Below are 14,022 nucleotides of genomic sequence, written 5' to 3'. Positions count from 1 at the left end.
AAATTTTTCCTAAAAATCCTAAAGTTTAATTCTGGAGTTCAACTTCCTTTTTTTTCCAATTCCGTGTGAAGCCACATTATTTAAAGCCTGCCAAAACCTCACTCCACAGCACAATATCAGTCTGATTTATAATCAGTAACGCCAAACAAAGAAAGCTTTATGAGGAGTTTCTTCACACACGTGAAATTCTCAAAATGACTAGGCCAACCCATAAAGTTTAAGATTAATAACATTTATTTGAAAGTTCCAGTGACTGAAGGCACTTTGATGTTCAATAATGTATACCACCCACATGGACCATCTCAGCCTTCAATGTCCAGCGAACACCTATAGACATCAAAAGGTTTTCTGACTGTCTTCCACTTCAGATATGGACCAACAGGAGAGCTCTTCTTCCTAAAACATCATTTGGATGATATCGTTAACATGTCTAAATTCCTGTAATCTCAAATGTTAAACTCAAATCTATTAACGAAAGCAGTGTAGTTCTCCTGTCCCACCTGCTGCTCCCCACTAGATTATAACAACAAGTGTGCATTAATCAATCACTGAGGAGACGAGAGGAAAGAGAGAGTAGGCATTGCCTGTGCTTTAGGAGATATTTAACGAAGGAAGTAGGAAATGGTATAACTAACATTCTCTCAGGAAAAAAGGTAAATTAATAATGGAGTCACAGGCTGGAGAGATGGCTCAGTGGTTAAGAGCACCGACTGCTCTTCCAGAGGTCCTGAGTTCAAATCCCAGCAACCACATGGTGGCTCACAACCATCTGTAATGAGATCTGATGCCCTCTTCTGGTGTGTCTGAAGACAGCTACAGTGTACTCATCTACAAAATAAATAAATAAATCTTTTTAAAAAAAATAATAATGGAGTCACGCAGAAAGAGTTGGACGCTCAGGAACGGGGAATTTCATTACCACCAAGGGTAAATTCATCCCATCCTGCCCAAACACTTGTGTTCCAGCAAGAAACAGTTAATGACCTGCCTCATGCTGACATCACATCTTTGAAATATTTATGAAAATCTACATCTTCCATGAACACTTTCCTGGATCACTAGCACTCTGTTCATGCTATAGGATTAGTATTCAGGTAGCCTTCCCAGATATAGAGCTAACGTGATTTTCATGATTTTTTTTTCTGGCTTTACAATTTTCTTCTGACCCACTCAAATTGTAAATTCTTTGTGAGTAGGGCTTATTCCTACCATTTTCTTTGTTTTTCCCTTATGATCTACTAGAAGAAACTACAGATGTGTCATCCACTAGATACTTAAGAAAGCAATAGTCCTCCTGAAATGGCTCAAGGATCACTTAGCCTGGCCAGCATAATTGCCACACTGTGCTCTAAATGAACAAAGGTAGTATGCAGGGAGAAAACAAGTGGAGGTTGTAGGGGAAAAAATAGGGAGAGATTTTGATTTTGCTTGCTCAATTCTTCCATGCCCTTTCAAAATCTAAGAAATAACTGAATGGGACGTGTACAGAGGGAGAAGGCACAGTGATGTAGCATCCCTCCTGGCTTGAGACTTCACAGAGTTGGGGGGTTGGCATTGATAGCATTCAAGGAGGTTATGGCGTATAAGGGAACTGGGCCAGGCTTGAGTGAAGTCAGAGTCTTCCGGGAAATATTAAGTTGGCTATAGACTGGATCACATTCCCTGACAGACATGAGTGAAGGTTGACACATAACTTTTGATTTCAGCATGATGCCTCACCTGTGCAGGGACAGAACACCAAAAGCATTGAGAGCTATCCATCCAAGTTATACTGGAATTATAGACTCACAAAGCATGGGTCACAGCAGTCTGTAACTCATGACTACTACATGAGGTGGGTATTCAATATTTCTAATAAAAAGACGGAGCACAAGGCTCGATTGGCTAGAGAAAGAGGAAGCAGAGATGAAAGTTTTCCTCTGTTCACCAAACCAGAGGGCCAGCATTGAGATGCATCCACATACAGAGCGAGCTTTCATTACGTCAATTATACACGGTACCATCTTCTAACTAATGCAAACTTCAGACAGATTGGTGTGACCCTTTAAGTTCAGTTTTAATTTGTCTAATACTTAAATTAACAAGCCTAGAAAAACAACCTCTTCCAATTTTTGGACCTATTAGAACATTTTTTTCTTAATTGGTAAGCCAAGATCCACTATTTAAGAGTTCTACCCCTTGCTTTTTATTCTAACTTCTGTACTATATTATAGACTCTCACCTTCCTGCCCAATTCATTCAATGCTGCAATTTCTGAAAAATAGTTCTTGATCTTTCCTAGGAGTGAGTCATTTCCTAAATCCCATGACACATGTAAGCAAATTGCAATCCTGAATTCTGCAATGTTTTCTTATAACCAGCCAGTCCAACATTGAGCCCACCAACAATGCACAAGACTGATAACAAGAATGACCCCTGACACACTTAACTAGCCGTCTTTGATTAAGAAGAACTTTCCAACCTGTTCGTTTATCTTAATTTTTCATTCTGCCATAATTTTATTTTATGTGACAATTGTGGTTATAACCCTGGTGCTATAGGAAGGGAAAATTAGGAAGATTACTGAGGTTTTAGCTTCAAGTTCAAGGACAGACCCTGTATAAATCAGGACATCTGACATCCTTCTCCAGTCACTACATGCAAAATAAAAAAAAGCCACTATAATTTATGATAAAATTTCTTTGGAAGAAATTGAGAATGATCAAATATGTTTTTATACTGTCTAAAATGAATCTTAAGGATTCATATCAAATCAAGTATACTGTCATATAACTTTAATACAGAAAAAAGAGAGTAAAATTTCTCTGATCACTTCATTGACTCTACTTCGACACATATCCTCCATTTGGAATGAACAGTAATCATGAAAAAAAAATATTATTTAGAACTTAGTATTACTCAAAAGGAACTAGACAAAAATACTCCAAAAATCTTGTATTTTTCACAAGGATCAGTTCCCCAACATAAATTCACTTCCACTTTGTCGATAGTGTTTTGACTTACGTTTAAGGAAAATTCAAAATCAATATGAATCTTGCCTCATTAGCACAGGAACTTGAAATAGCACCTAGTGGCCAGCCCTAATTAAGAGGACTCAAACAACATAGTTATCATTTTCACAGCTTTCTGGAAGATGATTTGAGTTTAACATAGCAGATATGAGGCAGTGCTAAGAACTGGGACATTAAATTCTTATGATTCCTCCTTCCAGCATGAATAGCTGCATCTGGAGACGAAAAGGTGACTTACAGAGTTGACCCTGACCAAATCATTCTCTTATATACATATAGCACTAGGTCTCAGTGTCAAAAGCAAAGTTCAAGGCAGGCCTGGTGGTGTAAGATTCTAATCCCTAGTTATTGAGAGACTAAAACGGGAGGATGACAAATTGATATCCAGCCTAGACAATTTATTGAGATAGACCTTTTCTCAAAATAGAAACGTAAAAAGAGACCTGTGGATACAGCTTAGTGATAGACTCTTTGCTCAGTACCTGTGAGGCACTAGATTCAACATTCAGTATTGCAATCAATCAATCAATAAAAACAAACATTTAGAGCTAAAGCTCCTGGTTTGACTTGAAAACTTAATGGTCTGTACTCTTTGGGTCAAGGTAAGTGAAAAATACAAAGGGATGATGCTTAGATAAGAATTCCAGTAACTATTTACTTTCGCCAATATTTTTCTTCATTTTCCTGATTACTAAATCATCAAATAATGGTCATAAAATACATTTCTGAAAGAACAAAGAAGTACTGAATAAGAAAATGTGTTCCATACTTATACCACTAATTTCAATTTTCATATGCTACCCTTATTCCTTTTTGAAAATGTTTTTACTTTGCATAGCTTGGGCACCATGGTCCACTATGTGTATATCTAGTAATTCATCAGAAGCCTTTGCTACAGCATCAATAGCCTCTTGCTCGGAGATGCACTTCTCTCTAGAAATGAACAATCTAGTTACCGAGATTTTTATTACTACAGATATCACTGAGGAAAGTCTTGGTGTAAGTTTTAAACCCTTATTTATTACTCCCTTATAAATAAATTGCTAGAGCCCCAGTGCCAATGAACCACTCTGAATGATGCCATTTTTGGCAGCTATTTTTCCCTTGATCCAAAGAGGTTTTTCTGGATCAAATTTTACAACAAATCCATCTTTTGAGTAGTCTTACCTTCTACCTCTGTGTGTTGACTTAGAGTTTCGGGATGTATAGCTTTCTAGACTAGTTGGTTATTTAGTAAATGGTTCTAGCATTACAGCTAGACTTTACTGAGACCCTAACATCACAAAATGTATTTCTTTTTTCTTCTGAGCTTGTTTTTTCTTGATGATTTCGATTCCACAATTGTCAACATAAATCAGGTATGAGCTAATTCCCCAAATGATACTTAAACCAATAAGCAGAACTTCTCAGCAACTCATACTTGTCTACAGAAGTCAAACTGGGGGACAGTGAGACAAACGTGATATAAAAAGGGAACATGCACAGTTATAGTCGTTATCTAAGTTCACAGGGTGGAGCAGGCTGGGAAGGTTCATTCGCAGTTACAAGCATGCACTGCTCTTCCAAAGGATCCAGTTGTATTTCCCAGCACATACTTGAAGCTTCTTATGATACCCATAATGACAGCTCCAGGGGACCCTGTTCTGACCTCCACAGGCACCTTCATGTACATTAACTTACAGAAGCACATACACATTTATGCAAAATTAAAACAATAATAAGTGAATGATGTTTTAAAATATAGAAACATCCTCAAGGCATTTTAAGTTCAACAAAAAAAAAATCAATGCACTCAAGGACTTTTAAACCTTGAAAAAAGAATTTTATTCATTTCAATCAATGAAATAGCAAATAGGTAAAGCGCCAGATATTTTAGTTCCCTCATTAATTAATGGCACAACTGAAATTTACTCCAAAAATTTCAAAGTTTTCACTGTATGTAAGCAGCAATGTTGATTGCAATATCCCATCTATTTACTGGTAGTGAAGATTCATCTGCTTAGGCAATAAATCAACCCACAGGAAACATCGCTGTTCATTTGTCAGAGGAGCATACGGAAAAGAAATATTTAAAGTGGTATGTTATGGAGCCACACTATCAACTTGTACAGCTTTGGCAAGCAAAGCTAAAACTAAATGCCAACTTCTCAAGGTCTTTGAAAGGAACATTGAGATAAGTGGGCACCAAAGACAATGGTTGGCATATGGCAAAGGCACTGATAAATTCTAATTGTTACCTATCACATTTCTTTCACTGTTTGCTAAGATAATTTGAATGATGTCTGAGACTTTCAGCAGTTTCAAAATGAGATTTTAATGTGCCTTTAATATTAATACGTAAACACATAATACCATAAATGTCTTATTTACCATTATTATTCAATTAGAAAGAAGTATTTCCTTCTTCTAGGGTGAACAATCTTTTTTCTTTTAACATGTAATGTATGCAAACCTCACCTATGTTTTTTTTTTTTGTGTAAATTCCCTGAAGCCTTTTTTTTTTTTTTAGTTTTACACAAACAGGCACACTTCACATTGTGCATGCGGTCATACCAAGTAACCCCAACCAATCATCATTGCCAGAGAACCTCGGCTCCCAGAAGAGAATATTGTATTTTTTAAAGATTTATTTATTTATTATATATAAGTACACTGTAGCTGTCTTCAGACCACACCAGAAGAGGGCATCAGATCTCATTACAGATGGTTGTGAGCCACCATGTGGTTGCTGGGATTTGAACTCAGGACCTCTGGAAGAGCAGTCAGTGCTCTTAACTGCTGAGCCATCTCTCCAGCCCTCGGGTAAACAATCTTACCTAGTTTGTAATTTTCTGTAAATTTATCTACTTAGTCCCTGAAATTAATGACATCCCAAATATTTCCATCTGTGTCAATGCAAATGAATTTGTTCTTAATATGGAAATCTGAAATATATGATTTCAATGAATTCTAAAACAATCACTCATGGTCAGTTAAAAAATCTGCATAAACCTATTAAAGGTGTCTGCATGGGAATTAGGAGGAGTGACCACAGGAGTAGTGTGAATTTACAGTTATTGTTCTGATTGTTTTAATTTAAACAATTGCCTTAGCAGAAATATTCTCGTTCATCTAGTCTATAAATCACTTTTAACAATTATGAGTCTTTATCCGTTCAGGGAAAATGGCAGGCTAATGCACTTTGAGACTTGTGTCAACATGAGAAAAAAAATGTATATGTTCAGTAGCCCATTGTTCAGACATCTGCCAATCCTTCTGGATGCCAACAGAGAATTGTGTTGGCCATCTACTAACCTGTGCTCAAAGAAAAATTCAACTTAACTAAATATTATTACTCTTGATATATCCTAGACTATGAATATTCTTATATTTGAAGCTATTGTTCTGATTGGCTGCTTTATTCATATTCAGAATGATCAGAATGTTTTATAACATATAAGCTATCTATGAACTTCTATAGAGTACCCAAGTCTACAGAAGTCCCAAGAATGAAGAGACATTATAGTTTAGTAAATTTAACACAGGGGAGATCTGAAGAGTAATTAAAACCTAAGGCTAAGAACTCCAATTCTAAACTGACCCTCAAAGAGTTGATACTTGAACTTAAGAATATGGTTCAATGTAAGCATTAACTTTCCTACATTCCGGTCCATATATTCAATAAAAAATGCTCCAAAATGAGAATAGAATAAAAGTGACTATATCAGAATCCTGAATAAAGTTATCTCAGAGCAGGTTGACCCGCACTGACAAGTATCAGCAGGGTGGTGGTAGTTTATCTAATAAGTGTGCATGTAATCCAGGAAGGGATGGCTAATCCTAACATGAGAATGTATTTTTTTTTTCAGTCTGAGGTTGCTCATTTCAAGAAAACAAGCTAGGAAGAATGGAATATAATCCCTTTTCTGTTAATCTCTAGGTCTCTTGAAGACACTTATTCATTCAGTTGATAATACAATCAGATTAAAAACCAAAAGGAGTCGAGAAGTTCATGAACAGAGACTCAGTCTCATAGCAAACTATTTGCAATCAGAGAATGTTAATGAGGAGTGTGACCATATGGCTTGGTTTTTGATGATACTCTTATGAGAGAACCTGGAAACCTTACAATCACTCCCAAGAAAAGGATGATGAAGCCATGAGAAGTATTACCAAGAGAAATGATATTAATAAGGGCTTTGATATGGAGAATTTCAAAAAGGGAGGGAGTAGAAAAGATGGATGATTAAAGAAGCATGGAATTTAACGACTAGAAAGTTGCTAAGGGATCTTGAGGGAAGCAGTTTTACAGTGTAATGGGTAAAGAAAATAGACCTCTTTTGGCTGAAGAGAAATGAGTGCTAAAACATAATGACTTGTTTCCATGAATGTAATGAAGCTGGAGGATTTTTAAGACAGACGTCTATAATTGTTATTTCAAATACAAAGAAAACAGGGAAAACGCGGCAAGCACATGGGTGATGAGGGAGCGATGCTGGGGACACAAGAAGAAGGAAAAAGAGCATCAAGAATGTCCTATTGGCGGTATGCTCGTGATTGGCAGTTGGCTTGCGTGGACAAGGAGAAACAACAGAGGACAGAGAGAGACGGAGCAGGGAAAAAATGAGATTTTCTTAAACTTCTGAGATTAATTAGAAAATAGTTAAGGTTAAAATAGAAAATACATGATCATTTTCAGATCACGTAAAATACACAATACCTAGTGAAATTTGAATTTGAAAAACACGAAGACTGCCAGAGCCCTGCTACTACAGATGAGGATGGTTGCAGCTAACCATTGGACTGAACAAGGGGACCCCAATGGAGGAGTTAGAGAAAGGACTGAAGGAGCTGAACCATATGCAACACCGCAGGGAGAACTACAATATCAATGAACCAGACACCTCAGAGCTCCCAGGGATTAAACCACCAGCCAAAGGGAACACATGGAGGGACCCATGGCTCCAGCTGCATATGTAGCAGAGGATGGCACTGTCCAGCATTAATAGAAGGAAAAGCTCTTGGTCCTGTGAAGGCTTGTTTCCCCAGTGTAGGAAACACCAGCGCATTGAGGAGGGAGTGGATGGGTGGGGAAGCACCCTCAGAGAGACAGGGGAGGTATAGGAGAGGGGTGAAGGGGATAACATTTTAAATGTAAATACATAAAATATCCAAGAAAAATAAGATTTAAAAAATGCAAACAATAAGTTTGTGTCAGAAATGTCTCATGAAATTATGAGACGTATATATACAAAAACAAAACAAAAACAACCCCCCCCAAAAAAAACCAAGTGCATTGGTGGTTGATCTGAAATTCAAACACTTGTACTGACTATGCTGTTTTGAAAAGTCATTTATCTGAAACACAAATTTAAATGTGTGTCCCAGCATTCTTATATAATAAACTGGACTTGAAGTAGAATTGCACAGTGCAGGTCCTCTACTAACTACTAGCATGCTTTGGAACCACCTCTGTCAATGACATGATATCAATTAAGGTCTGAGTTCTAATTCTGCCACTGCTTGGCGTTGTGATGATCAGCAACTTTGTCTGGCAAAATACATCAAAACCTGTAAACGGATTAAGTTTTTCCTACACTAATTCTTGAAGCAACAGTGTCACCTAGTGGCTACATAGCCAATACTGAACAGCTAAAGTCACCTGGATAAAGGTGATTTTGACTCTGAAACTAGCCACGAGGGTTGAGGATTTTTTTTCATAGCTTTTACTAACTATATTACTCTCTGGAAACTGGCAGAAAGAGCAGGAGGCCTGGGCCGAGCTGGAAATATGAAGCTTGAGGTTTTCCTCAATTGCCAGCTTCAATCTTTCCCTTCTATTTAGGTTAGCAGTTTCTATTTTCTTTCTCACACTGTCAAGAGACTATGTGATTTTGAGGCGGGTGGAATCCTGAACGTAAATTAAGATAAATGTCTTAATTTATAGTTTGTAATATCCTAGTACAAATTTTGCTTCTGTGTTCATTTAAGACCAATGTCTACATCTCAATATTTTATTGCGGCTTCTGTCCTGACGACTTCTCGATGAAAAGAATTTTGTGTTTTCAAAAAAGAATAAATAGAGCAGAGAAATATAAGAAGTGAACAATCTGAAACAGCCTGTGGACAACTTTTTTACAAAGGCTCAACTTCAGTGTATGTCTATAGATTCTCGGTGAGAATCCCATAGACTAATGATCAACAGACAGTTAAATAAACATTGCCCTGGAACTGATTCTATGTCAGCTCTGGTATGCCTTAGACTTATTAATCAATGACTAGAGAAATATTTCCTGAGTTTGCTTGTGGGAAATAGAAATATATCAAAAATAGGCCAGGAACATTCCTCTTAAAGGGTAAGCACTTTTTTAGGTATGTTTTTAAATTCTCAGTGATTTTTCCGTTGCTGCATATTTCTGCATCTCGCAGCCTTTTTGTGTTTTTATTTTCCATCCCAGGCTTCCCTTCACCTAAATCATTCATGAGTTTTGTGCAGTTGACACTGTTTCACAATATCTCTAGATGCTGAGAATTCTAAGTTCCCTCGTTTGTTTTCTCCAGACAGGGAGGAGTGAGGAGTTGAATGTGGTTTCTTTATTAGAAAAGGCAGGCTAGCATTTCTGAAGCTAGCCCTAAACATGAGCAAGACTATCTTCCACTAATATTACTTTCCACTTCTTGAAGGCCTCTTTTCCTCTAGATGTTCAAGGTTAAGAATTAAGAAACTCTGCTAGGACTAAATGAAGGAAACAGAGATACAATCCCTCCATTTAGATGCTCCACCACCTTTAATGGAGTTCAGTGCCCAAAGGAGCTGTGAGAAACCAGGTCATGGGCTCATGCTGAGCCTGTGCCTGCTTGCAAGGTATCAATGGGCATGAACATAAAGAACTAGGAAGAGGCCATGTTAGGCAGCACCTCTTGAGCTCGTCTATGGACCAAATAATGGCTCTGTCGTGGTGAGCTTTTTGAGTTGAATAGATGAGAAAATTGAGCAGCTGCGCAAAGTTCTTAGCAAAGCATGTCTAGTCCTTGGATGCTTTCAAACAATCATTTCTCATCTGAAACGATAAAACAGGCTTCTTGTTCAGGTTTGCCTGTTTCATTTTAAAGCATCTAACGTCTCAACACTTAACATCTCCATGCCCTCGTGAAACCTGAGAGTGGACCAGATATTTTATGAATCTGAAAGAGAGACGAAAGTGAGTGACCATCATGTCCAAGTCTATCTGCAACATTTCGACAGAATGTAACAGAAGAGTTGCAGACAGTTCAAGCACACAAGAACATGTGTACATAGATCCCCAACACAGAAACCAATCGTTGAATCTTTCTGAAGCCCATCCTAAAAATAGTGGGCTTGGCAGTCGGCGTAAGAGTTTAAAAGGAAAGTTTCTCTCATAACCAACAAGTCTCATTAAAGCCAATGAAGTCATGGAGCTCATGAGCTCCAAAATGGCATCCTGACTGCGAGGGTTAGATGGCAATTTTAGAAGAGGAAGAATAATTACTGGAACTTTTGGAGTACTGCAGATTGTACTGACAGAGACAAAATTAAAGTAAAACATGAAAAGGAATTCAAAATTCATAGCAAATCAGCATTAAATCCATTCTCTTTATAGGCCTATTAATGTGTTTAAATAAGATGTTTCTCCAATGTCAAAGTTTCAAATATCCTTGACTGATGGGAGAGAGAAGAGCAGGAGGGTAAAGGAAAGGGGAGTGCATTGCCCTTTTGGAAGACTGGATACTACAACAGTACTTCTGAGGCAATGAGGAGTGAATGAGCACAGTGGGAACTCACTGAGAAAGGCCAGGTATATTTGAAATATAACACATCCAAGTTAAAAAAAAAATGGGGGTTTTGCTTTGTGACTTATGTATGCTGTGACTGGGGGACAGTCGCTTTGCCTTTGGAAATCTCAGAAACATGTTAGCATAAGAGGAGAGAAGACCTTAGGTCTCAGGGCACTCTCTAGCACACCCTAAAGGGAAATCCCTTCCATCCCTTCCCATTCTCTCTTCAGCAGCCAAGTAATTCACTTCATTTTCCCTTTATGATTCCTGTCTGCCCTTCTGGGCTCATCTTGGGTTGAAATATTGCGAGAACCAGTCTGATGAATCCTAACTAGGCTGAAATAAATTAGCCTCTGTTTGATGGTTTCTTCTTCGTTAGAGTCCCACAAGGATACCAAAAAAGAAATTCTAATTAAATAAAATCAGTCAAGACTGAGGAAATATCTTGCAAACCGCAGGCCCTCTCCACTAACTTGGAATCATTCACAATATTCCTTAGTTCTCCCTGTGAACATTAAGTGGCATTCTTGGCTAGATCCAACAAGCCTGAATTTGTTGGTAATGACCAGCTTTCTTGGAATCACATAACTAAAGAGTCCCCAGAGATCACCTCATTCAATCATCAGTATTCTCTAACTGATTTTTTTAAAGAGCATTTCATTCAGAATGAAGTTTCTCTGGGAAACTTGTGGCCCAGGGAGTGCCTGTGTCTTTCACAGAATACTAGAAGCATGTACACATCTCGCTAGCAGACGCCATGACTTCACAGAACAGGCCAAACAGATATGTCTGGCAGCGTCTCCGTGGTTATTTCTCTCCTCTTGCTTCCTCAAGCATTCTGGTACTCTGATGTCTAGATTGTGCCACTTTGATTTCTTAAACAATTCTCAAGTTTAGCAAAACATGCTCAACCAGACATGCTGACCATGTGGCATGTGCCTGGAAAATCCAATGTACTAAGCAGGGAGGATGATCCTCAGTATCGTAGGCAACATAATATCGTGAAAGAGAACTTTTTAAAACTTTTTGTGACTGAAGGAACAGCCATTCAGAGCCTGCCCCACATGTGGCCCATATATATACAGCCTCCAAAACTAGGTAAGATTGATGAAGCTAAAAAGTGCTTAGTGAAAGGGACCGGATATGCATCTCCCCTGAGAGATACATCCAGAGCATGTCCAATACAGAGGTCAATGCTAGCAGCAAACCACTGAACTGAGAACAGGACCTCCTGTGGGAAATTAGAGGAAGGATTGAAAGAGCTGAAGGGGCTTGAGACCCCATATGAACAACAATGCCAACCAACCAGAGCGTCCAGGGACTAAACCACTACCCAAAGACTGCATATGGACTGACCCAGGGCTCCAACTGCATAGGTAGCAGAGAATATCCTTGTTGGGGCACCAGTGGAAAGGGAAGCCCTTGGTCCTGCCAAAGTTGGCCCCCCAGTTCAGGAGAATGTCGGAGGTGGGCAGTAAGGGAGGTGGATGGGAGGAACACCCGTATGGGGAAGGGGAAGGGGAAGGGATGCGGGCTTATGGACAGGAAACTGGGAAAGGGAATACCATTTGAAATGTAAGTAAAGAAATATATATAATATATCTAATAAAAATTTTTTAAAAAAAGAACTTTTTGTGGGAAAGCATAGTTTGTAGAGAGCAGCAGTACTTGCTATGAATTTCATAACAGATTAAACTTCCATAAATACCTATACCAAAACATAATGAATCATAACTCTAGCTCTTAATACAAACTGTCATACTCAAGAAAATAAAAAAATTGTGAGCTCATTCATTTGGCTAGACATAATTAACCCCTAAAATCAAACTTATTGGAGCCTTTAGTTGTATAAATATCTGCGTCAGAATGGTGTTACTCTCCCCATTGCACAACTTCTAAAATGCATTCAGAGGAAACAGTAAGTTGAAATCAATCTATTTGTCCCAGTGAGTAAGTTTAGTCTGACAGTAGTTTCTCAGCTTGGAAATATTAGATAACCCTGTTATAGAGTATAACATAGTAAATGAAGATTGAGCCTGCCCAATCTTGTTTTAAAGATGACACAAAGCCCCAATACTATGGTACTAAGAAATTTCAATTATCCAGGAGAAGTCTGTGGTGTTGGTACCAGATGCTTCTCTAGTCCCCAGTTCCTGCCTAGCAGTGAAAAAGAGAAAGAATTAGGGTAGCCTAATGGATGATTCCAATAACATACTATTAGCATCCTTAATTTTCCAGATCTAAAACTAGTTCTGTGTTTCCTACCAAAGCCAAACGATGTTCTGAGCCTTTTACCAAACTATTTGACACGATGATCAGTGATATGATTTATTCTTCTTACATAATCATCCATGCCATGGCTTCTAAAATAACAGTCCTTTGAATCTTATCTCCCATGTTCTGTTCCAGCCAGTGCTACCTCGACTGCCATTTATCTCACTTGTGGGGACCGTGCGAGGATCTTTTCCTCCCTGCTTAAAAATTTCCCTCTATTATCTCTCACTATATTGCTGTTAAGATCAGATTTTCCTCTTAGTATTCATTATAAATCAACTAGTCTAAGCTTCTAGACATTCAAGGGACTCCCATGGCAACACAAGCATTGTCTAAGCCTCGCTGTGCCAAGCTAAAATGCTTCCATGTATCAATTCACTTCATCTTTGTAATACCTCTCTGAGAAAGAAATTATTCTGTGCCACAGATATAGGGGTGTCAGATAGAAGCCTTGAGAGTTAGAGAAAATGCATGTGTCTGCACTGCAGTGTGTGAGCAAAACATTCCAGAAGCTAGTAGGGAGAAACAGTGCTCTAATGAGTTGATAATAAACACCAGGAAGTACAGCATGGACATTTAGGGCCCAGAAGAGTGGTGTGGTTTGAATGGGAAATGTTATGTTCTTCAACCCTTTGGTCCCTAACTGGGGGTACGTTGAGGGGTGAAGCCTTGCTGAAGAAGTGAGGCAGACATTCAAGAGCAGCACAGCTCAACTCCACTTTCTGCTTTCTAACTTCAGATGCACTGGAACCAGACCCCTCACATTCAAGCCACTTTGCCTTCCCTGGTAGAATAAACAGCATGTCTTCAAATTCGAAGCCAAAATTCACCAATTCTCCCTTAATTTGTTCCTTGTCATAGGTTTAGCCACAACAACAAGAAAAGTAACTGATGCAGAAAGTGACTAGATAAGGCAGCCATGAAGAAACAGTATCAGGAGAGGGAGAGGCAGGTAGATCAG

At 38.5% G+C, this 14,022-nt stretch overlaps 1 protein-coding gene across 2 annotated transcripts in view; it reads right to left on the bottom strand.

Moving 5' to 3' along the window:
- Positions 1 to 218: 218 nt before the first annotated feature.
- Positions 219 to 14,022, bottom strand: part of Lrrc69 (leucine rich repeat containing 69) — a 128,505-nt gene continuing 114,701 nt past the window's right edge. Inside the window, exon 8 of one of the 2 annotated variants that reach the window (XM_032905631.1) lies at positions 219 to 396. In XM_032905631.1, the coding sequence (XP_032761522.1) occupies positions 337 to 396 (60 nt within the window). In that variant the 3' untranslated portion in view covers positions 219 to 336. The remainder of the gene's footprint in view (positions 397 to 14,022) is intronic. The other variant, XM_032905623.1, reaches the window with a different exon arrangement.

Source organism: Rattus rattus, chromosome 1 (genome assembly GCF_011064425.1).
Source record: "Rattus rattus isolate New Zealand chromosome 1, Rrattus_CSIRO_v1, whole genome shotgun sequence".
Lineage (NCBI taxonomy): Eukaryota > Metazoa > Chordata > Mammalia > Rodentia > Muridae > Rattus > Rattus rattus.
This window is presented reverse-complemented; position numbering and strand designations above follow the sequence as displayed.